The 26638-nt window shown below is 38.0% G+C and overlaps 1 protein-coding gene across 11 annotated transcripts in view; it reads left to right on the forward strand.

Moving 5' to 3' along the window:
* The window catches only part of LOC116563579 (serine/threonine-protein kinase Sgk3), a 189868-nt gene that overhangs the window by 127086 nt on the left and 36144 nt on the right, over nt 1–26638 (forward strand). For 10 of the 11 annotated variants that reach the window (XM_032296249.1, XM_032296247.1, XM_032296256.1 and 7 more), the window contains 3 exons: nt 5042–5114; nt 14029–14104; nt 22691–22778. In XM_032296249.1, the coding sequence (XP_032152140.1) occupies nt 5042–5114; nt 14029–14104; nt 22691–22778 (237 nt within the window). The remainder of the gene's footprint in view (nt 1–5041; nt 5115–14028; nt 14105–22690; nt 22779–26638) is intronic. The other variant, XM_032296258.1, reaches the window with a different exon arrangement.

The following is a 26638-nucleotide window of genomic DNA, read 5'->3' on the forward strand; positions in this document are numbered from 1 at the left end:
CCCAGGTTTAAGCAATTCTCCTGCCTCAGCCTCCCAAGTAGCTGGGATTATAGGCATGAGTCACCAGTGCCTGGCTAGTATTTTTGTAGTATCAGGGTTTCGCCAGATTGGCCAGACTGGTCTCAAACTCCTGGCCTCATGTGATCTGCCCACCTCAGCCTCCTAATGTGCTGAGATTACAGGCATGAGCCACTGTCGTTGGCCTCAAATCCCAAATTGAAATTCCTCTGCTCTCATGCAATAATAAATAGGAATCTCCCAGTGTCTTTTTTTTTTTTGAGATGGAGTCTTGCTCTGTTGCCTAGGCTGGAATGCAGTGGTGCAATCTCAGCTCATTGCAACCTCCATCTCCCGGGTTCAAGTGATTCTTTTGCCTCAATCTCCCAAGTAGCTGGGACTACAGGTGCACTCCACCATGCCCAGCTAATTTTTATATTTTTAGTAGAGATGGGGTTTCACCATATTGGCCAGGCTGGTCTCGAGCTCCTGAGCTCGTGATCAGCCCACCTCAGCCTCCCAAAGTGCTGGGATTATAGGTGTGAGCCAATGCCTGACTCAGTGTCATTGTTTAATGAATGATAGATTACTAGGCATCCTCTGGAAAAAACTCTGTTATATATTTGTGAAAGTAATTATTTTCATTTCTTAACCCTGTCTTTTGATTTTAAACATAGGAGTAAATATATATATGCTTATGGGTTATCATTTGTAAGATTTTTTTGAATATGAGGAAAGTTATACATATATCAATTAAGAGACAAATTACTTCCTAAATGGGTCAGAATTAATCAAACAATGTCTAGCTGTACAACTTCCTGTGTTTTGTTAAGTTGTGAAAATTAGACTCCTGATTCATCTTTATTCAGCATTTCACTATGTATATATTTGTTCCTGATATTCAAATCACTTGCTACTTGAAGTTGGACTTCTAAAGATAATATTGCAATTTAAAAATATTTTTTCCTATGTAAAATTAATAGCGAGACTCCATCTCTACAAAAAAGTAACAATAAAAAATTAGCTGGGTATAGTGGTACATGCCTATAGTCCTGGCTACTTTGGAGGCTGTGGTAGGAGGATCACTTGAGCCTGAGCAGTTGAGGCTGCAATGTGCCATGACCATGCCACTGCACTCTTGAGACACTCTCAAAACAAAAACAAGAACAAAACATCTGTAACGTTGCTACTCAGAAATAGCTGTTAACATTTTACTGTTTTCTTCTGTTGTTTAACTTTTCTTTAATGCATATACAACTGCACTTAATACACTTTGAGTATCGCTTATCTGAAATACTTGGAACCAGAAGCGATTTGGATTTCTTTTTTTTTTTTTAATTTTGGAATATTTGAGTTATACTTATCAGTTAAGCATCCCAAATCTGAAAATCTGAAATCTGAAATGCTCCAGTGAGCATTTCCTTTGAGCACTCAAAAAGTTACTGGTTTTGGAGCCTTTCAGATTTCAGATTTTCAGGTTTGTGATACTCAACCTGTATAGTTTTAGATATTTGCTTCATCAAAGAATATTGAGATAGGTTTTTTTTTTTCTGTAATTAAAGTTACACTCTTGAAACAATAGCCAATAAGAGTACATGGGAATAACTTCCATAAGTTTTTAGTGATTTTTTAAAAATGGCGTTTATTGGAGGCTGAGTGAGAACTGAAGTGTTAACTCTCTTTGGAACTCTTGAATACCCGTTATTACATGTTCAGCACATCTTTGAGGAGTGTGTAAATACAACTGTACCCATCAAGATGCCTGGGTTAAGCTTGGGTAAAAATAACATGACTGTAGTCTGTCTCTCTCTGTCTCTCCTTCTCCTTCTCCCTCTCCGTCTCTCCCCCTCTCTCCCTCTCTCCCTCTCTCTCCCTCTCTCTCTGTCTCACACACACACACACACACATTTGAGGCTTCTTTCTGTCTTTTGCTTAAAATATTTCATAGGCTAGATTTACCTTCTAAACATGATGTCTTTTGTGAAACTCTTCATAAGAGGAAGGGGTATAGAAAATGTCACCGAAAAACTCAGCATTGTGGAGATCCACACCAATAGTTTGTCTTCATGATGTTTTCATGATTTAAATAGCTGGTGATTAATTAAAATGAGTGTTAATATTTGAGTATCTGTAAGCATAAAAATAAAATAGGAAAGCTTGTTTGGTGTACCTCCATCCATGATCACTTGCATTCTCTCTTCCATGAAACATCCCATCTTTCAACTTTTTGCAGAAGAATTTCCTTAACATGTAGTTCAGTTTTTATCATTTATCCCCATTTTTCGTTGTTCTTATTTCATCACTTTCTATGTCTCTCTCTTTTTATATAACTCCTTCTAATTCTGCCTCCTGTGGTGAGGGGCAAAGAAAAAAATAGGAAAACAGTTATCGTTGAATTCTTTGAAACTACAGAAATCAGGATAAACCTGGCCTGGATATCCCTAAGTTCAAAACCATACATTATTTTCCTGTACTCCTTTTAGAATAAAAGAAAACTGTAGGCATTTTAATTCTCAATTTCAATGTGTTCTTTATGACTGTAGTTATTTTAAACTTTTTATTATAGAAATTATCAAACACAGGTGAGGTGCAGTGGCTCACACCTATAATCCCAGCACTTTGCAAGGCTCAGGCAGGAGGATTGCTTGAGCTCAGGAGTTCAAGACCAGCCTGGGCAACATAATGAGACTGTCTCTACCAAAAATAAAACAACTTGCTAGGTGTGGTGGCATGTGCCTGTGGTCCCAGCTACTCAGGCTGAGGGGAGGATCACTTGAGTCCAGGAGGTCAGTGCTGCATTCTAGCCTGGGTGATAGAGCAAGACACTATCTTAAGGGGGAAAAGAAAAGAGAGAAAGAGAGAGTGGGGAAGGAAGAGAGGGAAAGGAAGAATAAAGGAAAGGAAGAGGAGAGGGAAGGGGAAGGGGGAAAGGAAAAGGGAAAAGGAGTCAAACACATACAGAAGTAGACATACTAGCACCAGTTCAGAAAGTAATATTCTGATACCATCCAGCTTCAATAATTACTGATACATGGCTGTTCCTGGTTCATCTCTATCCCTAGCCAGCCCACCATAATTTTGACACAAATTTCAGACATCATATATTTTCACCTATAAATATTTTAGTATGCATCTCTAAAAGATAAAGATTCTTAAAAATAAAACATATATACAATACCATTACCACATCTAAAAATAAGAGTAATACCATAATGTCAGATATCCAGTTAGGGTTTATATGACTGGTTGATAAGTCTGTTAAGTGTCATTTAATCACTAGGTTGCCGCTTTGCCTGCCTCTCTTGTTTCGTTTACATATTTGTGTGTGTGTGTGTGTGTGTGTGTGTGAAAAACAGGGTAATTTGTTTACATATCTTTCAGCCTCCATTTTACTGACAGTATGCCCCATGCCGTAAAGTGATTAGTACATTCCTCTGTTCTTTGTATTTCCTGTCAGTTGGTAGTTAGATGTATAGTTTTTGGGTGTTTGTTTGTTTGTTTGTTTGTTTTTGGTCAGACAGGTTGTTGCTCTGTCACCCAGGCTGGATTTCAGTGACATGATCACGGTGCACTGGACCTCCCTGGCTCAAGCAATCCTCCCACCTCAGCCTCCTGCAAATTGTATAGCTGGACTACACTCAGCTGATATATATATGTATATTTTTGGTAGAGACAGGTTCTTGCTATGTTGCCCAGGCTGGTCTGGAACTCCTGAGCTCAAGCAGACCTCCCACCTCAGCCTCCCAAAGTGCTGGGATTATAGGCCTCAGTGACCCACCATGCCCAACTGAGATACAGTTGTCATATATATATATATGTGTGTGTGTGTGTGTGTGTGTGTGTGTGTGTGTGTGTGTGTGTGTGTGTGACATCAAACTTATAATGAAAGTATAACCCATTTTTATGACTTGACTGCCCCAAATTTAATTTAATTTCTTCAGGGTCACATTTTCCTTCTCTGAAGACAAGCATATCTGATAAACAAATGTATCAGAATACTTTTTTTTTTTTTTTCAGACACGGTCTCACTCTGTTGCCTAGGCTGGAGTGCAGTGGCATAATCATGGCTCACTGCAGCCTCAGCCTTCCAGGCTCAAGCAATCCTCCCATCTCAGCCTTAGGAGTAGCTGGGACAATAGGCATATGCCACCATGCCTTGCTATTTTTATTTTATTTTATTTTACTTTTGTAGAGACGAGGCCTCACTTATTAGAATATTAATAAGGGGAAGGTTAGAGCAGAAAGAGGGCATTGAAAGCAAAATTCATCTGCTTTCTTAGAAATCTATTGTCAACCTATTCATGTAGAGAAAACACCAGGAACATATCTTCTCCTAAGATAATAAATGGATAATATGTATTTGAACTGTAACACCAGGTTCTAGCCTAAGGACTAACTATACATGGTCTCCTTTAAAACTCACAGCAAGGCCAGGCACGGTGGCTCATGCCTGTAATCCCAGCACTTTGGGAGGTTGTAGTGGGTGGATCACGAGGTCAGGAGTTCAAGACCAGCCTGGCCAACATGGTGAAACTCTGTCTCTACTAAAAGTACAAAAATTAGCTGGGCATGGTGGCGCATGCCTGTAATCCCAACTACTCCAGAGGCTGAGGCAGGAGAATTGCTTGAACCGGGACCCAGGACCCGGGAGGCAGAGGTTGCAGTGAGCTGAGATCACGCTGCTGCACTCCAGCCTGGGCTATAGAGTGAGACTCTCAAAAAAAAAAAAAAACCTCACAGCAAATCTGTAAGGTAATTGTTAAAATTGTCCTCATTTTACAGACAGGAAAATGAGAAACAGATGTTAAGTAGTTTAGCCTAGGTCGGGTCACACAGATACTAGGTATTGTATTGGGACAAAAAAATATAATTAGTTTGTGGCATTTTATTGGTATTATTTATATTGTACTTTGGATGATCATATATTCAAAAGTTTGTCTTATAATGGATTTTCTTTAAAATTAGATTGTATTTGGTTTTGATGCATGCATAACTAGAAGACTTATAAAATTAGTTCATGTAATGTTATTTTTAAAAATTTTAGTTAAAAAAACAGTTTCCTGCTATGGCCCTGAAGATTCCTGCCAAGAGAATATTTGGTGATAATTTTGATCCAGGTAAGCAACAACTTCATAGGCCAGCTATGAAGTGATCATTGAAGTTTGAAGAAGTAAATTAATGTATTCATTGTACTGTATAGCAGTGCAGGACTTTAAAAGATCTCATGCTCTATGAAAATAATGCCTCAGGAAGGTAATTACTGTCTACTAGGCGTTGTTATGAGTACTTCATGTGCTTAAATTCGTTCGATCCTCGCAACTTTGTGAGATGGGTATGATTATTGTTACCACTATTTTACAGATAAGGAAACTAAGGCACAGTCAGGTTCATTAATTTGCTCAGGATCATATACAGATAGTAAAGGGCAGATTTGGAATTTAAAGTCAAGTAGTCTGATTTCAGATAAATTTATTTGTCATGGGCTGGTTGCAGTGGCTCTCACCTATAATTGAAACACTTTTGGAGGCTGAGGCAGAAGGATCACTTGAGGCCAGGAGTTTTGAGACCAGCCTGGGCAACATAACAAGACCTCATCTCTACAAAAAAATTAAAAATTAGCTGGATATGGTGGCATGCACCTATAGTCCCAGCTACTCAGGAGGTTGATGCACAAGGATTGCTTGAGGTCAGTAGTTCAAGGTTGCAGTGAGCTGTTATCATGCCACTGCACTCCAGGCTGGGTGACAGAGTGAGATGCTATTAAAAATTTTTTTAAATTGATCCTTCAGGTTAATTTGGGAAACTTCTCTGACTTTAAATCAGCGTCATGAAGAATATTCACTTTTATATTCAGAAACATTAAATGTATACTGTGTACATAGCAACTTGCAGGACTCTGAATGGGATACCAAAAAGATATCCTGTTGCTCACCCTTTGGGAGCCTATTGACACTATTGACACATAGGGTCTCAGTTTCTAGTGCCTATATGACTGAAGCTGCAAGCATGGAGTTTTTCCCTAGAACCCAAGAGATTAATCCAGGTCACAGATAGCTACTTATAGGGAAACAGAAGTCTTCTTATCCACCAGGAATTCTATCAGAAGAGTCACCTATATCTGCCACAGATGAATCCCGAATGGATTACCCTCCTTCCCCAACTAATTTGCTTGTAACCTTGTAACTGGTTAAATTGATAATACCTTACATGTCTTTGTTCTTGGTCACTACTCATGATGAAAGCTCTAAGGTCCCTTATCTTGACTGTGCTTTCTCTCTGCATCCTAACCTTATACCGTTCATTTCCCTCCCAGACCATGTTACTGTGTCCTGTGGAATCTTGCCCACCATTAGCAGACTGCTCTTTATCCTGCATCTTTTTCGTATTTCTTCCACATTCTTGCTTTAATTAAAACATTTTTTTCCCCAGAGGCTGCTTTGCCTGTAGCCCTCTCAACTGGAGGCTTGCTATTATTTACACTTTTTTTTTTTTTTTAAAATAATAAAGATGGGGTTTCACCATGTTGGTCAGGCTGGTCTTGAACTCCCCACCTCTGGTGATCTGCCCGCCTTGGCTCCAAAGTGCTTGGATTACAGGCGTGAGCCACCACGCCCAGCCTATTCTTTACACTTTATGAACCTCAGGATTGAAGAATGTTCTGATTTCCGTGGTTATATACAGATCTTTTTTTCTCTTGGGAGTATATAGCACATTTCATTGTAATTGCTAATCTGTCTTATAGTAGGCTGTAGATTTTCTGAAGGTGGGGACTTACGTCTTTTTTTATTGGTTTATAGTGGCAGTATACTGGTTTTAAAGTAATACTTTAAAACTACTAGACAAATAGTAGATTTTAAAGTATTACTAAATATGTGAACCTATTACTAAAGAGAAGCAATAGAAAACTGAGTTGGCACAACAAAGCTAGATTATATTCTGTGGCTTTTATACTCTTGCTTTGTTTTCAGCAGCAGGACACTTTTTTCCCAGTTTAAATCTTATGGAGGCCAGATATGGTGGCTATGCCTGTAATCCCATCACTTTGGGAGGCCGAGGTGGGCAGATCACTTGAAGCCAGAAGTTTGAGACCAGCCTGGCCAAAATGGCGAAACCCCATCTCTACTAAAAATAGAAAAATTAGCTGGGCATGGTGGTGTGCACCTGTAATCCCAGCTACTCGGGAGGCTGGGGCAGGAGGATCACTTGAACCAGGAGGTGGAGGTTGCAGTAAGCCAAGATTGCACTACTGCACTCCAGCCTGGGCACCAGAAAAAAAAAAAAAAGTGGGGCGTGGTGGCCCATACCTGTAATCCCAGCACTTTGGGAGGCCGAGGTGGGTGGATCACCTGAGGTCAGGAGTTTCAGACCAGCCTAACCAACATGGAGAAACCCCATCTCTACTAAAAATATAAAATTAGCTGGGTGTGGTGGTGCATACTTGTAATCTCAGCTACTCAGGAGGCTGAGGCAGGAGAATCGCTTGAAACTGGGAGGCGAAGGTTGCAGTGAGCCGAGATTGCGCCATTGTGTTCCAGCCTGGGCAACAAGAACAAAACTCTTGTCTTGGGGAAAAAAAAAAAAAAAAAAAAAAAAGCAACGTACAAGAACTCCTTTAATGAAAAATCTGGAATACATCTTGATGTTTGCTTGGGTAACAGGACATATAGAGAAGAGAATGAGAGATAATTGGAGGGTCAGGCCTGGGTGACTGAGAGAATTAACTAATTAGAAATGGCAGAAAAATATTAAGAATCAAACTACTAGTGATAGATAATATGAGACTTGAACTTGAGTTGAAGTTCTGTAGATCCCTTAATTGAATCCTTAAAACAATCATTTCATCAACGGAAGAAGGCAGAGAAGTAAGACTGGCAACATTGCTGCTTTGTTGTTAAAGGCAAGATACCAGGCTGAATGCTCTTTGGTACTTGGTTTTCATGAATTAATTGACACTAAAAACTGATTTTTTTGAAGAACTCTTTGTCCTGCGTATATTATATATGACTTGGCGACAATGAAAAGGATGGTATGTCACAGAGATCTTGGAAAGTCCTGCATTGGGAAAATCAAATTTAAGTCAAATTCAGAAAAACAGATGGATAAGATGCTCATTTGGTTACACTTTGGGGATACAGGCATTCCCATATTTTTCTAATAGATTAAAAAGTGGTACAATCCGTGTTGAGGGGAATTTGGTAATATTTAGGAAAACTGTGAATACATTTTCCACTTTGGCCAAGAAATCACATTTCTAGGAATCTGTCCCCAAAATAAACTGCATGTGACATAATTTACACACAGCACTGTGTAGTGTGACAAATTTTTAATAGAAAATCTGGAAACAATGGAAATATTTTTCCAATGGAGCTAGATATAATGTACCTGTAAAAAGGAACAAAAAAGCTCTTTATGTATTTTGTTGTGGTGTGATCTCCAGAATATGCCATTAAATGGAAAAAAAATCATGGTGTAGCAAATGAGTTTGTATGGTGTGTATTTTTGTGTGGAAAAAGATATGGGGATTCAAAAGGAAATAATGGAAGTTAAATAAAAAACTAATAAAACTAGTGACTTAATTTAAGGATGAGAGAGAGATCAGGAAAGACAAAAGGGGTGGAAGTTAGATGACCTTGAATAAATTTTGTTTATGTCTTTGACTTTGGAACCATGCACACATTTTTAAACACTTTAAAAACAAAAGTAAAAATACAATAACAAAGCAGCCTCTAACAACTGAAAATAAACCGAAGGAAAAAACCTAACTTAATTTAACTTTAAAACATGGGATTTTCTTCATGGGATATATTGCTAAGGATGAAAACAAAAACCCATGGACAAATTTTACACTGCATTCCATAATGTTATTGTTAGTTATATGGAGTTGTTATTCTATAATTACGTTACTATCATGGGAACCAAGATTTTAAGCAGGAGAGGAAAGTGGTACATATAAAATCAAAGATTTCAAGTAAAAATACTCTAATTTTTGACTTAATTTGGAAATATAATATGAAATCATAACTTATTTATTTATTTTTTTGAGATGGAGTTTTGCTTTTGTTGCCAAGTCTAGAGTGCAATGGCGCAATTCCGGCTCACTGCAACCTCTGCCTCCTGGGTTCAAGTGATTCTCCTCCCTCAGCCTCCTGAGTAGCTGGAATTACAGACACGTGCCATCATACCGGGCTAATTTTTGTATTTATAGTAGAGAAGGGATTTCACCATGTTTGCCAGGCTGGTCTCGAACTCCTGACCTCAGGTGATCCACCTGCCTTGGCCTCCCAAAGTGCTGGGATTACAGACGTGAGCCACAGCACCTGGCCTATTATTTTTTTTTTACCTCTGTACAAATATTTTCTAGCATTCTCTTCTGGAAATACCTAAAAGCGATAACAAGTGGTAACCAACACCCCTAACATTTAGATTGCAATCTCTAAATATCATTTTTCTCTCAAAGGAACCAGAGTTCCATGGAGAAGTGGTGATCCCAGATCTGGGGCAGGAAATGTGCAAAATAATCTCAGGACAGCTTGCCTGAAAGCAAGGAAGCTATTTAGGATGACTGCAGTTTTACCAAAAGAACACAAAACACAACAAAAGCCCAGTTGTTGGGGCTTTCATTGAGCAAAGATTAGACAGAGCATGGAGAAAGTAACAGCAGGTTACAGCGCATCGGTTATAAACACTTTTCAATTTACTTTGACTCTTTGGTGGTGGGGGAAACCTCATGAAATGCTGTAGAGGTTACTAGAGTAGATTTATTCCCCAAGTCAATAAATGAAAGAATCAAGGGTTTATCTTGCCTTTGTTGTATGAAATGTAATTTCTTTGTACCAAAGAGATAATGTTGGAAAATAATTCATAGAGGAATCACAATTCATAAATAGAAGAATCCCAGAATAATAGAACTGGAAAATCCTTGTACAACTTCAAAGACCATCAGTGATTTGAAAGACTTTACTGAGACAGAAAGATCCACTTCTAAGATGGCTCACTCTTGTGGATTTTGGTATAAAGCCTCAGTTCCTTGTTAGTGGGCCTCTTCTTAAGGAACTTTGAGTGTTCTTACAACATGGCAGCTGGCTTCCCCAGAACAAGTGATCCAAGAGAGCTAGCAAGGAGGAAGCCTCGTTGCCTTTTACCACTTAGTTTTGGAAGTCACATGCCATCACATCCACCATATTCTGCTCATTAGAAGGTAGTCATTAAGTCCAACCCCCATTCAACATAGGAGTAGAATTAAGTTCTACCTGTTGATTGGAGGGAAATAAAAGAATTTATAGACATTATGAGATAGTGATTTCATGGCTTTACTATTTTTTAAGATATTACCATTTAGAGATACACACTGATTTATTTCCCCACACCAAAAAAAAAAAAAAGAGAATTGCTTTAAAATACGCCAGGGGTGTGGGGGGGGAAGGGTGAAGAATGCAGATAAATGGATAAATGAAACAGGAATAGCAGAATGTTGATAAATTTCAAAGTAGGGTAATAAGGTTCTCATCTTTTGTGTACTTATGAAGTTTTCATAATAAATAGTTAAAAATAAAGTCAGCCGGGCACGGTGGCTCATGCCTGTAATCCCAGCATTTTGGGTGGCTGAGATGGGTAGATAACCCGAGGTCAGGAGTTATAGGCCAGCCTGGCCAACATAGTGAAACCCCATCTCTACTACAATTACAAAAATTAGCCGGGCATGGTGGTGCATGCCTGTAATCCCAGCTACTTGGGAGGCTGAGGCAGGAGAATCACTTGAACCTGGGAGGCAGAGGTTGCGGTGAGCTGAGATCATGCCACTGCACTCTAGCCTGGGCAACAAGAGTGAAACTCCATCTCAACAACAACAAAAAATAAAATAATACCTAAGAAAAACATCCTGAAATTTCCTTTTTAACTTAACTCATGGTTGGCAGCCATTGTGTGGGGTTTTGCTTATCTTTTTGAGTTCTTATGCTGCAGCTTAAGCCTGTCTTTTTTTTTTTTTTAACTTTATTTTAATGGTTGCCCACCTCTATGAGATACATCTTACATACTTGAAGGCTGATTTTAAGAGTGATCTCTGCCAGTACTTCTTGTTAACATTTTATTATGAATTTAAAGACTTTTTAATAGGCTGCACCCAGAGGAAACCATGCTTTTAACTTTAATTATGTATGTATATATATATATATATATATATATATATATATATGTATGTTTTTTGAGTCAGCATCTCACTCTGTTGTCCCTGCTGGAGTGCAGTGGTGAAATCTCAACTCACTGCAACCTCTGCCTCCCAGCTCAGGCAATCCTCCTCAACCTGCCAAGTAACTAGGACTATAGGTGTATGTCACCACAACTAGCTTTTTTTTTTTTTTTTTTTGTCATCCAGCCCAAAATGTCATACAGCTAGCTAATTTTTAAATTTTTTTGTGGAGACAGGGTCTTACTATGTTGTCCCGGCTGGTCTTGAACGCCTGGTTTAGGTGATCTCTCACCTAGGCCTCCCAAAACTGGGATTACAGACATGAGCCACTGCACCCAGACTTTTAAAAATTTCTAATTCACATTTCTTTTGAATTACAAAAGATACATTCATGTAACTTATTCATCGAAGAGATTTTTAAAAATACATATTTCTAACTGTAATTCTTAATATATAGGCCTTATATAAATTCTTGGCACTTATCTTAAACATAGTCTTTCCTGGAATTTTTTCAGATATTTGCAAGCTCAATGTTGATCTAAAAAAGTAAGCTTGGAATTGCCCCTAAATTCTGACTACTACTGAACTGCTTTCTCTTCTTATGTAGGGCTTTACATAGGGATTTTAAAACTGTAGTCAGTAATAAAATGGCAAGTCTAGAAATACTTAGAACAGCATGGGCTATAGCTCACTGAAGAAAGGAAATTCTTCGTATTAGCCTTCAAAAGTAAAATGTACCTTCAGTAAGTATCCACAGAACAATTTAAAGCTGCTCCCATATAGTTATTAGGTTTTCTTTTAATATCCCAAATGTGGTCATTCATTTTAGTTCTTAATATGCTACTAAGTTCAATTCTCGAGAAATAACTCTCTTTTAATTATAGTTTTTAATGTAAACTTCACATGTGCTTTGCCTACCTAGTGACATTATAAATGTCCTTGGAAAGTTTAATAAGATATCTACCTGAAATTCTTCAAGGAATTCATAGACAAACAAGAAGAAGTACCAAGTATATGCATCTGGCTCCAAAAAACCAGACCTGATTTTATATTTGTTTACATTTGTATGCAGCCATACCTTACATTAAAAAATGGAAATAAACCTACATGACTGGAAATAACCCAACATTTTGGTGACCAACACTATACATTACACCTTTATTCAGTAGAAATCAGTTTACTAAACCAAACTCATTAACTAGAATATTTTTATGGGTTTTTATCCAGACATTCGCCATTGGACACAGTTTCTCAAATCACGTGTTCAATTTTTAGAGTATATATCTTAAGAATTGGATGGGTGCAGTGGCTCACATCTGTAATCCCAGGTCTTTGGGAAACCATGGTGGGCAGATAACAAGGTTAGGAGTTTAAAACCAGCCTGGCTAACATGGTGAAACCCTGTCTCTGCTAAAAATACAAAAGTTAGCTGGGCATGGTGGTGCATTCCTGTAATCCCAGCTACTTGGGAAGCTGAAGCAGGAGAATCACTTGAACCCAGGAGGTGCAGGTTGCAGTGAGCCACATTGCACCACTGCACCCCAGCCTGGGTGACAGAGCAAGACTTCATCTCGATAAAAAAAAAAAAAAAGAGTTTAGGATAATGGCTTTTAGACTGCCAACAACTAATAATAATAACAACAATAAAAGTAATGGTAGCTAATGATTATTAGCTATAAATAACATTCTTACCATCTGCCAGACATCCTATTATAAACTTAGATGCGTTATCTCATTTAATTCTATAACAGCATTATGAAGTATGAATATATATATATATATATATTTTTTTTTTTTTAAACAAGAAAAGTCTTGGAAAGGTTCAAGATTAGTAAGCAGGAGAGACAAGTTACTTGAAAAAGGTTTCTAATTCCAATAAAAGGTTGTATTTAAAAGAAAAGAAAGGTTTGTGCTTAATATTTATTTCCAAACTGCTATTGCATGAGCTTCAATTATCGACAAACAAAACACTTTGAACATATGCCTGTAATCCCAGAACTTTGGGAGGCCGACGAGGGTAAATTGCTTGAGCCCAGGAGTTCAAGATCAGGCTGGGCAACATAGTGAGACCCTGTCTCTACAAAAAATACAAAAATTAGCCAAGGATGGTAGGATGTGCTTATGGTCCCAACTACTTGGCAGGCTGAGATAGGAGGGTTGCTTGACCCCAGGAAGCAGAGGTTGCAGGGAGCCTAGATCGCGCCACTGCACTCCAGCCTAAGTGACAGAACAAGACCCTGTCTCAAACAACAACAAAAAAGAAAATACTAGACAATGACTTGTTAAGAAAATGTGCCTGTGCATTTTTTTTTAAGTTTTTTTTTTTTTTTTTTTTAAACAGTGGAAGTTAAACTAGAGTTTTGGTGATATTCAGTTAATAAATTAATCATTATTTCCCAGTTACAAGGGATTTCCAGAAATCCTTATTTTTTTTAATTAGTGTGATTTTCAGTTATCAGTGTTATAGTGTTAATTTTTATTCATTGTCTGGTAGTACATGGGGAGTTGGACAAAGCAATATGCTTCTCCAAGTTTTGTAGTCAGCCTGTTTAGAGTTCACAATAGGCAGTTTTTGAGAACTTGCTTTTTGGAGATAAATTGCTTCATTTTAATTTTAATATATAATTAACATATGTAATATAATTACATGTAATATGTAACATATTCTATAAATACAATGACTCTCATATATAATTTCTAAGTGTATTTCTTGTGTGATAAGTAGCATGAATTTTAAAATAGCCTCTTAATCAAAATTTACTATCTTGTGCTTATCTGTTATATAACTTGATAATTGCATATTCTGACATAAATAATTTTAATAGTTTATATCTCTCTTCCAGATTTTATTAAACAAAGACGAGCAGGACTAAATGAATTCATCCAGAACCTAGTTAGGCATCCAGAACTTTATAACCAGTAAGTAATTTTTGTTATGTTCTAAAGGGACACCGAAACCAAATATAAGAATACTGAATAATTCTTAATATAAATTGTGTTCTATGAAATGTTCCTGTGCTATATTTGTTTGTAAAGTCTTCCTTGAGCATTTTCTTCCTGATACTTTTTCTCCGCTTTTCTCTTCATCTTTTCTTTTTTCCTTTTGTACTTGCATTAGTTTTATAGGTTAAACTTAAAATGCATTTGCATAATAAGTTAAAACATCTTGCTAATTATTTGATATTATATTTTATCTATACTTTTTTTTTTTTTTTTTTGAGACAGAGTTTCACTCTTGTTACCCAGGCTGGAGTGCAATGGCGCGATCTCGGCTCACCGCAACCTCCGCCTCCTGGGTTCAGGCAATTCTCCTGCCTCAGCCTCCTGAGTAGCTGGGATTACAGGCATGCGCCACCATGCCCAGCTAATTTTTTGTATTTTTAGTAGAGATGGGGTTTCACCATGTTGACCAGGATGGTCTCGATCTCTTGACGTCGTGATCCACCCGCCTCAGCCTCCCAAAGTGCTGGGATTACAGGCGTGAGCCACCGCGCCCGGCCTTATCTATACTTTCAAAAAGCATTTAAGTAGCTGCTGGTTGCATTGGGAATATAAAGTTAAGTGTTGTCCCTACCTTCCAGAGGCACGGGCTCCCAGTGTAGTGGGAGAGACAGGCATATACTAATAAACGAGTAATTGAAAGTGGATAATTTTTATGATAGAGGTGCTAGAAGATAACGGAGATGGCACAGCCATCTCTTCTTAAGGAGGTCAAGGAAGGCTTTCTGGAACTTAGAGGATGTGTAATCATTCAAGAAAAAAAGATAGAGAACACATCCCAGGCATAACAGGATACAGAAAGTCTGAACCGTCAGGATATAACATTTCATGGTGACTGGAGCTGAGCAGTTTTTTGGAAAGAAGATGAGGTGAAGGAGTTGGCAGGTGTTGGGCACACATGCCACCACTTCTGCTCCACCTGGGGCATTGTTCTGTTGACCCACATGAGGCCTCCAAACACAGCATTCCAGCAACCATTAAGATGAACGTGCTTTCCCAGCCCTGTGGGTATCTCATGTTGACAGGTTTAAACTTCCTTCTGTAGCCAGTAGCTCCCAGCTAGGAAGAATGGGGGTCATATCAGAAATACCTACAAAAACATTGGTAGATCTCTGGTTTGGTTTGTATTTTCATTTTTGAGTCTGGAGGTTAGTTTATGAGTATTCATTACATTTATTGTGGTTGGTAATTTATGGTATAGTACTTGTATGTATAAAGTATTCTAAGAGGAAATGAAGAGGATAAAATATTTGGAGAGCTTTTCTGCAGCTCACTATCTGTGTAAAATAAAGTTTGCCTGTGGGCAATGGTGTAAACGTGACACACTTTAACAGTCTTTTCAGAACCACAACACTGAGGGACTGTATTTTTGAGTAATTGTTCTAGAAATGATTATTACTATTTCTATGGTTCTTGATAGTTCACAGAAGCCTTCTGCTATTCTAAACAGGCCCTCTGGCCTCCTTTTTAAATTTACCTAATTAAACTTACTAAATTGCTAAAATGCTAACACTGGATCTCCTCTGAAGGTCTTCTGGTCAGAGATAAGTATTTCCCCTGATGCTCCCAGGTAGGGCAAAGGTTAGGCAGGTCATGCAGCCATGGCCACACCAAGATTAGATAGTGCCGTAAGAACAGGTATCCTCTGCCACTTCTTGCAGATGGCAGAAGGGCATGAAATTGGTAGGATCCTTGCACTCAAAACAGTTCCCTTGTCTAGTCTGTTCCTCAGTAAAAAGTCTTTTATTATTTGCCTCTTTGTTTAATTATTTTATAAAACATTATGCCTTTTCCTGGGGACATGTGCTATGCTATCTTCACCTTAGATCCACCCTTCTAACCTCTGATTATTGCTATATACACTGGAGATTACTTTGAATTGGCATATTACTGGCTTGTGTGAAATCTAATTCATGCATTCAAAGTTTGAATTTGTCTTTTCCTTTAATGGAGCTGGCATGGAATAAGTATGCAATAAATGGTATTGGTTATTACTTATTGTATTCTAAATTACTCAGAACTCCTAACACTGTATAATAAATACTAAATATTCATTCTGGATCTTGATGTGCAGTATTATAAAGATGTTATATTTGGCATTAAAATTCAACTAAAAGCAATTGGATTATTTTAAATTGACAGTTTCCAAAACATTATATTGTGAAATACACAGTTCTTAAGTGTACAATTCAGTGGATTTTTCAATATATGTACACTCTGTAACAATCACCATTCCATTCATGATAGAAGATATTTCCAGTGCCTCAAAAATGCCAAGAGTTTTTTAAACGTAATTTTTAATTTTTTTTTTTTTTTTTTTTTTTTTTTGAGATGGAATCTCATCATGTTGCCCAGGCTGGAGTGCAGTGGCGTGATCTTGGCTGACTGCCATTTCCTCCTCCCAGGTTCAAGCAATTCTCCTGCCTCAATCTCCTGAGTAGCTGGGATTACAGGTGCCCACCACCACATGTGGCTAATTTTTTATATCTTTAGTAGAGATGGGGTTTCACTATGTTGGCCAGGCTGGTCTTGAACTTCTAACATTGTGTTCCACCTGCCTCAGCCTCCCAAAGTGCTGGGATTATAGGCGTGAGCCACCGTGCCTGGCCAAACTTAATTTTTTAACTGACGTTTCTTTTAGCAAAATATGACATTTCTTATTTCCTAGATCTCTTCTGTTATTAACAGAACTTTAATTTTCACGCTCTTCATTTAAACATCAAGCTATTCTTAAAATAGTAGAAATTTAAGAGAGCAAGAAGAGAAGCCAGTCAGCAAGTATATCTTGAGTACCTCGTATGTGCCTGTTATTATTGTTAAGGAAATGTGCCTTATTTTTGTTTTTTATTTTTTTGAGAGAGTCTCGCTTTATTGCCCAGGCCAGAGTCCATTGGCACAATCTCAGCTCAGTGCAACCTCTGCTCCCCAGGCTTAAGTGATTCTCTCACCTCAGCCTCCTGAGTAGCTGAGATTACAGTGTGCACCAGCACACCCAGCTAATTTTTGTGTTTTTAGTAGAGACAGGATTTCACCATGTTGACCAGGCTGGTGTTGGAACTCCAGACTTCAGATGATCCACCCGTCTCAGCCTCCCAAAGTGCTGGGATTGCAGCACTTTTCAAGCTAAGCTATTACTTTGTTTTATTTTTATTTTTAAGACAGAGTCTCACTCTGTTACCAGACTGGAGTGCATTGGCGTGATCTCAGCTTACTGCAGCCTCCGCCTCCCGGGCTCAGGCAGTTCTTCTGTTTCAGCCTCCCAAGTAGCTGGGACCACAGGTGCATGCCACCACGCCTGGCTAATTTTTGTACTTTTAGTAGAGACGGGGTTTCCCCATGTTGGCTAGGCTGGTCTCGAACTCCTGACACCAAGTTATCTGCCCACCTGGGATTATAGGTGTGAGCCACTGCACCTGACCAGAAAACCTAATTTTTAAATTAAAATTTTTTTATTAAAAAAATTTTTTAAATTATTTTCAAGGTAAACTAAAATGTTGGTATTTCTTTCAACTCTGGATGGAAAAGGGTTTTCTGAGCATGTTGGCAGTGATGACATTATCACAAAATACAACAATGAAAAATTTGACTAATAAAAACTTTGTGCATGGCGGCTCATGCCTAATAATCCCAGCACTTTAGGAGGCCAAGGCAGGCAGATCACCTGAGCCCAGGAGTTCAAGACCAGCCTGTGCAGCATGGCAAAATCCCTTCCTCCAGAAAAAATGCAGAAAGTCAGCCTGGCATGGTGGCATGTGCTGGTAGTCCCAACTGCTCAGGAGGCTGAGGTAGGAGGATCACCCGAACCCAGGAAATCGAGGCTACAGTGAGCCATGATTATCCCACTACAGTCCAACCTGGGTGACAGAGTGAGACCCATCTCTAAAAGAGCAAAAACAAAACTTTCAAATTCCCAAATCATAAGTAAGTAAAGTTGAAAACCAAAAATACAGAAAAAGCTTTCCATGATAAAGGATGACAGATAAATACATTTAACATAGAGCCCATGCAAATGCTTAAGACACCAAAAATGAAAAAAAAGGACAAAGCACATTGAATGGCTCACAAAAAAATGACGCAGAAATGGGTTATTATCAGAGAAACTGAACATTTAAATGAAATGTATTTAAATAAAATGGAAGCCAAAGTACCTTATTTTAATTTTATTGCAGTATAACATGGAGAAAAGTACCCACATTAGGACTGTATAGCTTGATAAATTATGAGAAGTAAACATAACTGAATTGTATCATTCCCCCAGGCCAAGAAAAAAAAAATTAAAAACACCCCTTTGATCTCTTACACATCCTCTTTCAATCTCTATTTCTTTCTTCTTTCCCAAAGGTAACTACCAGCCTGACTTTTAACAAAATAGATTAGTGTACCCTGTTTTTGAACTTTATATAAATGGAATCATACAGTCTGTGTTCTCTGTCTTGCTTATTTCCCAGCAATGTGAGAGTCATCCATGTTGTCACATGTAGCTATAGTTTGTTTATTTTCATTGCTATATAATGTTCCATTGTATGAGTATACCACAGTTGATTCATTCTACTGTTGACTGGCATTTGAGATACTAATATTTCTATTTTCTGACTATGATAAATAATGTTTCCATTAGCATACCTTTTGGTGTACATGTGCTAACATTTCTGATATATCGTGGAGTAGAACTTGTGGGTTGTAGGATATGTGTATGTTTAACTTTAGTGGATAGTGAAAAATAATTTTTCAAAGTGATTTACCAGTTGTACACTTTATATCAGTGTATGAAATTACATTTCTTATGCTTACCTCATAACACTTAGTATTGTTAGTCTTCCATTTTAGCCATTCTGGTGAGTGGGTATAAAAGGTATCTTATTGTTGCTTTAATTTTGCATTTCACTTATTACTGAAAGTGATACTGAGTACTTTCTCTTTAAAATATGTTTTTTTCACATCAAATTGTCAAAGATGTTAATATAAAATCTAACATTCAATGCTAACTAAGCCTGAGAGCCTTCAGGATGGTCATATACTGCTAGAAGAGTATAAATTGGTACAGCTGCTGTGGAAATTAGTTTTACAAACTGTATTTGTTTTATACTGTAAAAATGGTTTATAATTCAGATGAGTAATTTTATTTTTAAAAATCTGTTCTCAAAGTCTTAGAGTTCTAATACTATGCACAAAGATTATCAACTGCAGCATAATTTATGGTAATGAAAAGTTGGAAGTCATACTCTCAAGTGGAAGAATCATTGAGTAATTTTTAGTACATTCATATGTCATGCATCTATCAAAAGTGATTGTTTACAAATGCTTATGATGTAATTGTAAAGTAAAAACATTAAAGTTTCAATGTAACATAATCTTAAATGTGCAGAGAAAAGACTGAAATAAACTATGCCAAAATGTTCCTAGTGGTTGCTTCTATGTGATAAGATTGAAAATCCCCACCCCTACGTTTTATAAACCTTCTTTATTAAGTTAAAAATTCACCGTTTAAACTACTCTAAAGTGTACAATTCAGTAGTTTGTTTGTTTACTTGTTTGTTGTTTTGTTGTTGTTGTTGTTTGAGACAGAATCTTGTTCTGTCACCCAGGCTGGAGTACAGTGGCTCACTGCAATCGCCACCTCCCGGGTTCTAGAGATTCTCCTGCCTCAGCCTCCTGAGAAGCTGGAACTAGTGCATGCCACTACACCCAGCTAATTTTTGTATTTTTGGTAGAGACAGGGTTTCACTATGTTGGCTAGGCTGGTCCTGAACTCCTGACCTTGTTATCAGCCCGCCTCAGCCTCCCAAAGTGCTGGGATTACAGGCGTGAGCCACCACGTCTGGCCCAGTAGTTTTTAGCATATTCACGATGCTTTAAAACCATCATCACTGGAGGCCGGGCGCGGTGGCTCACGCCTGTAATCCCAGCACTTTGGGAGGCCGAGGCGGGTGGATCACGAGGTCAAGAGATCGAGACCATCCTGGTCAACATGGTGAAACCCCGTCTCTACTAAAAATACAAAAAATTAGCTGGGCATGGTGGCGCGTGCCTGTAGTCCCGGCTACTCGGGAGGCTGAGGCAGGAGAATTGCCTGAACCCAGGAGGCGGAGGTTGCGGTGAGCCGAGATTGCGCCATTGCACTCCAGCCTGGGTAACAAGAGCGAAACTCCGTCTCAAAAAAAAACAACAACAACAACAACAACAAAAAAAAAAAACAAAAGGAATCTGTTATAGAAAGGCTAGAAATATCAAGTCATCCGAGTTCCCCAAGGATGGGAAAAGGAGTGGAGAGAAAGTGTTACTGCACATCTTTATAAGAACTAAAAACCAAAATTTTAAAAACTCCTTAATAATTTAATAAGTAATAAATGATATCTAATTGTTTTAAGTTTCTACTTTTGTTTACTAATGAAGTTGAACAGTTGAACATTTTCCACAACATTTTAAAATGTATTGGTGAATCATCTGTACATATGTCTTGGAGCTTGAGCATTTTTCTGTCCATTTGTATGATTTCTTTACATAGTTAAAATTATCTTTTATTGTACTTTCTGTTAGTATTTTTGGTAATTTATTTGTCTTTTAATTGTGGGATATAAAATAAATTTATGTAATCAAAAAAAAAAAAACCATCATCACTAATTCTGTCACCCCAAATCTAATCTGACATTTTCATCCCCCTAAAAAAAAAAACTGTACCTCTAAATTCTCTCTTCCCCCAACCCTTGACAACCACTGTTCTACTTTCTGTCTGTATGGATTTGCGTATCAAAATGAAATTATACAGTAGGTGACTTTATTTTTTTGCCTTTGTTCACTTAGAGTAATGTTTTTGAGGTTCATTCATGTTATAGCATGTGTTAGTGCTCTCCATTCCTTTTTATGGCTGAATAATAGTCCATTGTGGGGGTAACACCACATTTTGTTTATCCATTCATCTATTGGTGGACATTTGGGATATTTCCACTTTTTGGCTATTATGAATAATGCTGCTATTGAGGAATCATGTGTGAGTTTTTATGTGAACATATGTTTTTATTTCTTTTGGGTCTTTGCCTAGGTTTGGAATTGCTGGGTCATAAGGTAACTCTGTATTTAATTTTTCAAGGAACAGCCAAACTCTTTTCCACAGTGACAGTACTGTTTTACATTTACACTGGCTCAACTCTTTTTATATTTATTTTTTTCCTATTTTGTTTTTTTTACTTTTAGAGACAAGTTCTTTCTTTGTCACCCAGGCTGGAATGCAGTGGTGCAATCTTGGTTCACTGCAGCCTCAGCCTCCTGTGCTCAAGTGATCCTCCTGCCTCAGCCTCCTGAGTAGCTAGGATAACAGGTGCACACCATCATTCCTGAGTTTTTCTATTTTTATTTTTTGTGGAGACAGAGTCTTGCTGTGTTACCCAGGCTGGTTTCTAACTCCTGGCCTCAAGTTATCCTCCCACCTAAGCCTCACAGAGTATTGGGGTTACAGGCATGAGCCAGCACTCCTGGCTAAGGCCTCCTCTTTTTAAAAATAATTTTTCATATTTTGAGTTTCCTATGAAGAATGTATATTATTTGATTAAATAATTAAGAACAAACTGGGGAGAGCGTGCCAGGTATGGAGATTTAATGATTTCCCACACTGGTCAGGAGTTCATGTGTGGCCCATCTCTAATTTTAGTCCATTTTTTTCTCTTCATCCTTGATCTTCATAGCCATTTCTTCATCTCCCCTCTTGATACCCACTTTAATATGTTTGATATATGTCCTTAGATATCTGTGTGTCTTTAGTAAACAGGCTGATGCTTCGTGTCTCTGAGTATTTAATGTATATATAAATGGTGCTATGCTATAGTTTCTTGCTTCTGGCTGCTGACTGGTATTCCCTGTAGGCAGTTACCATAGTTAACTTATTTCCCTGGTGGTAGATGCCTATGTTGCTTCTAATTCACTGTTAACAGAAAATGCTACAATGAGCATCATAGTTACATGCCTTTCGCTGGACCTGCACGTAATTTTTTCTATGGTTTACCCCTGAAATAGGAATTTCTGGGCCCAGGGAAACTGCATACACAGTTTTACCAAGTATTGCCAGATTGCATTTCAGAGAAGTTGCTTCATTCTGCATTGTCACCAATATTTGAGCATGTCTCTTTCCCAATTTTCTTACCAACTTTTGATATTATCTGTTTTTCTAACTTTTGCCAGATAATGGACATAACATGATATCTCATTATCATTTTAACTTATATTTCTCTGATTATTAGTGATTTTATGGCCATCTTCACAAATTTGCTTGCCATTTGGGTTTTCTCTTCCATGAACTGCCTGTTGATAATCTTTGCCCTTTTGTCTTTGGTTTCTCTTTTTAAAAAAAACAATTTGCTTATTACTTTTATAATAATGAATATTAATGGATTCGGTTTTACTTTCTTACTGTAAATGCTAATATAGTTATTTCTATTTCAATTTTCATTTTAAAAGGGACAAAGGCTGTAGAAATGCTGTTGAAGTGATAATAAAGTTAGTTTTTGTTTTTAGTCCAGATGTCAGAGCATTCCTTCAAATGGATAGTCCAAAACACCAGTCGGATCCATCTGAAGATGAGGATGAAAGAAGTTCTCAGAAGGTAGTAAGAGGAATTGTCTTTCTTAATAGAAAAAAATACCATTCCCCAAAGATGAAATTAGTGGCTTTAGGACACCTACTTCAAATGAAGTAATTTCATCCATTATAGAGTTTCTACTATGTAGAACACGTAAAAACAAATATATATACCTCTTACAGATCACTATTCCTTTTTTTTTTTGAGGTGGGGTCTCACTCTGTCACCCAGGCTGGAGTGCAGTGATGCAATCTTGACTCACTGCAACCTCCACCTCCTGGGTTCAAGTGATTCTCTTGCCTCAACTTCCCTAGTAGCTGAGATTACAGGTGCCCACCACCATGCCCAGCTAATTTTTGCATTTTTTAGTAGAGATAGTTTGACTGCGTTGGTCAGGCTGGTCTCAAACTCCTGGCCTCAAATGATCCAACTGTCTTGGCCACCCAGAATGCTGGGGTTACAGGTATGAGCCACCATGCCCAGCCCACAGATCACTATTGTTATAAAATATATAGAATGAGTACTTTTTTTTTTTTTTTTTGGGACGGAGTTTCGCCCTTGTTACCCAGGCTGGAGTGCAATGGCGCGATCTCGGCCCACCGCAACCTCCGCCTCCTGGGTTCAGGCAATTCTCCTGCCTCAGCCTCCCGAGTAGCTGGGATTACAGGCACGCGCCACCATGCCCAGCTAATTTTTTGTGTTTTTAGTAGAGATGGGGTTTCACCATGTTGACCAGGATGGTCTCGATCTCTTGACCTTGTGATCCACCTGCCTCGGCCTCCCAAAGTGCTGGGATTACAGGCGTGAGCCACCGCGCCCGGCCAGAATGAGTACTTTTTATACTAAAAAGTCATACAGTCAATCAGACAAATTTGAAAACAGTAGGTAAAAAGAAAAGTATTATCCCATATTATTGTACCTGCACCTGGAAATGTTTAATTAACATTCTGGTAATTTTCTTTCCAATCTTCTCTAACATATAGGGTTTTTAAATTACCTAATTTTAATTATGCAGTGTAAACAATTTTGTATTCTGTTTTCTTCACTTTACATGTTATCATTATTGCCATACTTGAAACTGTTTTGAATTTTGGCCAATAGAAAAGACCTTCTTGACCACATTACATCCCTCTTCCTCTGCATTGTCAGGATTTTATATATAGTGCAGTCAGTATATGCCAGTTGAATCAACTGACTTTAATTTCTGTGATATAGGTGTGTAATCACTATGTGTTCCTAATAGAGAACAGGGTAGTCTTGTGGGTTTTTTTGAGACTGAGTTTTGCTTTGTCATGCTGGAATCAGTGGCACAGTCTCAGCTCACTGCAACCTCCACCTCCCAGGTTCAAGTGATTCTCCTGCCTCAGCCTCCTGAGTAGCCACTGCAACCTCTGCCTCCCAGGTTCAAGTGATTCTCCTACCTTAGTCTCCCAAGTAGCTGGGAATATAGGCATGCGCCACCACGCCAAGCTAATTTTTATATTTTTAGCAGAGACGGGGTTTCACCATATTGGCCAGGCTGGTCTCAAACTCCGGACCTCATGATCTACCCGCCTTGGCCTGCCAAAGTGCTGGTTTTACAGGTGTGAGCCACCGTGCCTGGCCAGTCTTGTTTTTTAAACTAGATTGTGATAGCAATAAGTAAAATAAGCTTGTTATTATGAAGATGTTTTCAGCATTTACCTTAGAAAGTTATGTGGGAGAGGTAAATTGCAATAATTTAACTCGAAGTATTATGCAGCAATTATAATTGTAAATATTATAAATATATTTTCATAATTCAAACTTTTTTTTTCTTATTTTCCCTGTAGTATTTCAGGACATAATTCAAACTTTTAAATATAACTATTTTTAAATATATACATGAAAATCAGAGATGATGAGTTGAAACACAGTTTTTCTTTATAATGCCTTTTCATTTTGTTATGGTTCTGTTTTTGTTATTTAAAAGATAATATTGTGCATTGGAATATTACTATCCCAGGGCTAAAATCTTCATTTGGAAAAAAGACATTTTATTTGTGTGTAACTACTGAAAAGTAGTAATTTTTCTTCTCTGATGCCCCAAGAGGATTCTCAGTTAAGAGAATAAATGTAATCTTTACATTCTGTGACATGGTTGCTCCTAGTACAATGTAAAAAGCTTAAAAAAAAAAGTGTATAGGTGATCAAAAGAGAAACAACAAACTGGGAAAACATTTTTAATAAGGCATAAGAAGAAATAGCATCTGTGTGAAAAGCTCATACAAATGGGTTTTTGAAAAGAATGATATTTAATAATATAGTTAAAGGAAATGGGACATGAAGGAATACTCAGTAAAAAATATAAAGGAAAATGTTCAACCTTGATGCTATTAGCAAATGAACATCTTAGATTTTTATTGCTCTATCAAATTAACAAAAATATAAAGTAAATAAAATACTGCAGAACTGGTAACAGTAAGGTCAGGTAAAACAAGCACCCTTGGTCATCATTGGTATCATAATTTTATGCGACTCTTGGAAAGCAATTCAGCAATACATATCAAATATAAAAATGTTCACATCAGGAATTGATGCAAATGAAATAATCCACACAGAAAAAAGCAAAAGATGTTTATTTCAGTATGATCTGTTAAAAACACTGTTAGACTCAAACTAAATATTCACCATTTAGTGTTTGTCCATATATATTATACATTTTAAATTATTTTTGAAGATCAGATGTTAAGCTTTGACATATTATTAAGTGAAATCAGTATTTAAAACTTACATATTTACACAGTATGATTTACAATCAGTTTTTAAAAATATGCAAAACCTATATGAAAGTAGTGTAAATATTTCCAAAATTATATATTGGTAAGGTTATGTACTTTAAAAAACATTGTTCCACGCCTGTAATCCCAGCTACTTGGGAGGTTGAGGCAGGAGAATCGCTTGAACCTGGGAGGCAGAGGTTGCAGTGAGCTGAGATCGCACTATTGCACTCCAGCCTGGGCAACAGGGTGAGATTCCATCTCAAAAAAAAAAAAAAAAAAGTCAACTTAATAATATTTAATTCCCATATGTGTTTATTTCCACATTGTGGTAATGTATGAGTTTGCTGCAGGAAGATGTACAATCGTACTGTATAGTATATAATTTTGTACAGTACATTTTTTGACTTTATATTATGCTAGACATATTTCTTACATTACTATGAATTCTACATAACTATTATTAATATTTAAAAGGTGACATAACACCCCAGTTAGGGATAGTCCTCTTTCTACTAACCCATTTCTCCATGGCAGGGCAAACAGACTGACTGCATTTTATCACTCACTGGTGAGGAATCTCTTTGGTCGTAAAGTGCTATCCTAAGAGGCACTGACTTAGGACCAAGTCCGTATCAATGGCATCAAGGGTCTGGCCATCCTTCCGAGCCTTGATTCTGTGTTTCGCATTCCTCTCCTGGAGTCTGCGTCCTGCTGTGCTCCCCCAGTGGAGGATGGATGCAGCCTCCACCTGCAGAGTTGGGCATGGCCCCAAGGGACTGGCCTTGGTCCTGCAGTGAGGACTCCAGGTGACCATGACAGAGCAGAGGTGGAGGCCAGGGCGGAAGTGGGCAGGCACCAGTCTGGAGATGCAAAGTCCCACCTCTGGCCCTGATTAACTGCAAAAGCTGTAGGAGGTACTTCACCCGCAACCTGGTTTCTCCCTCTGTGAAACGAGATGGTCTACACTGCAGATCCAACTTGGGCAATCAGTGACAGAACGTACTGAGAACCTCCAGCCAAGTTCTGATGCAGGGAAGACCCTGGGTGGGTGGGAGCTGGCTGTTATCTTTTTTTCTTTCTTTTTTTTGAGGCGGATTTTCACTCTTGTTGTCCAGGCTGGAGTGCAATGGCGCGATCTCGGCT

This window comes from Sapajus apella, unplaced genomic scaffold, assembly GCF_009761245.1.
Source record: "Sapajus apella isolate SASKATOON/1434 unplaced genomic scaffold, GSC_monkey_1.0 scaffold35, whole genome shotgun sequence".
Taxonomy (NCBI): Eukaryota; Metazoa; Chordata; class Mammalia; order Primates; family Cebidae; genus Sapajus; species Sapajus apella.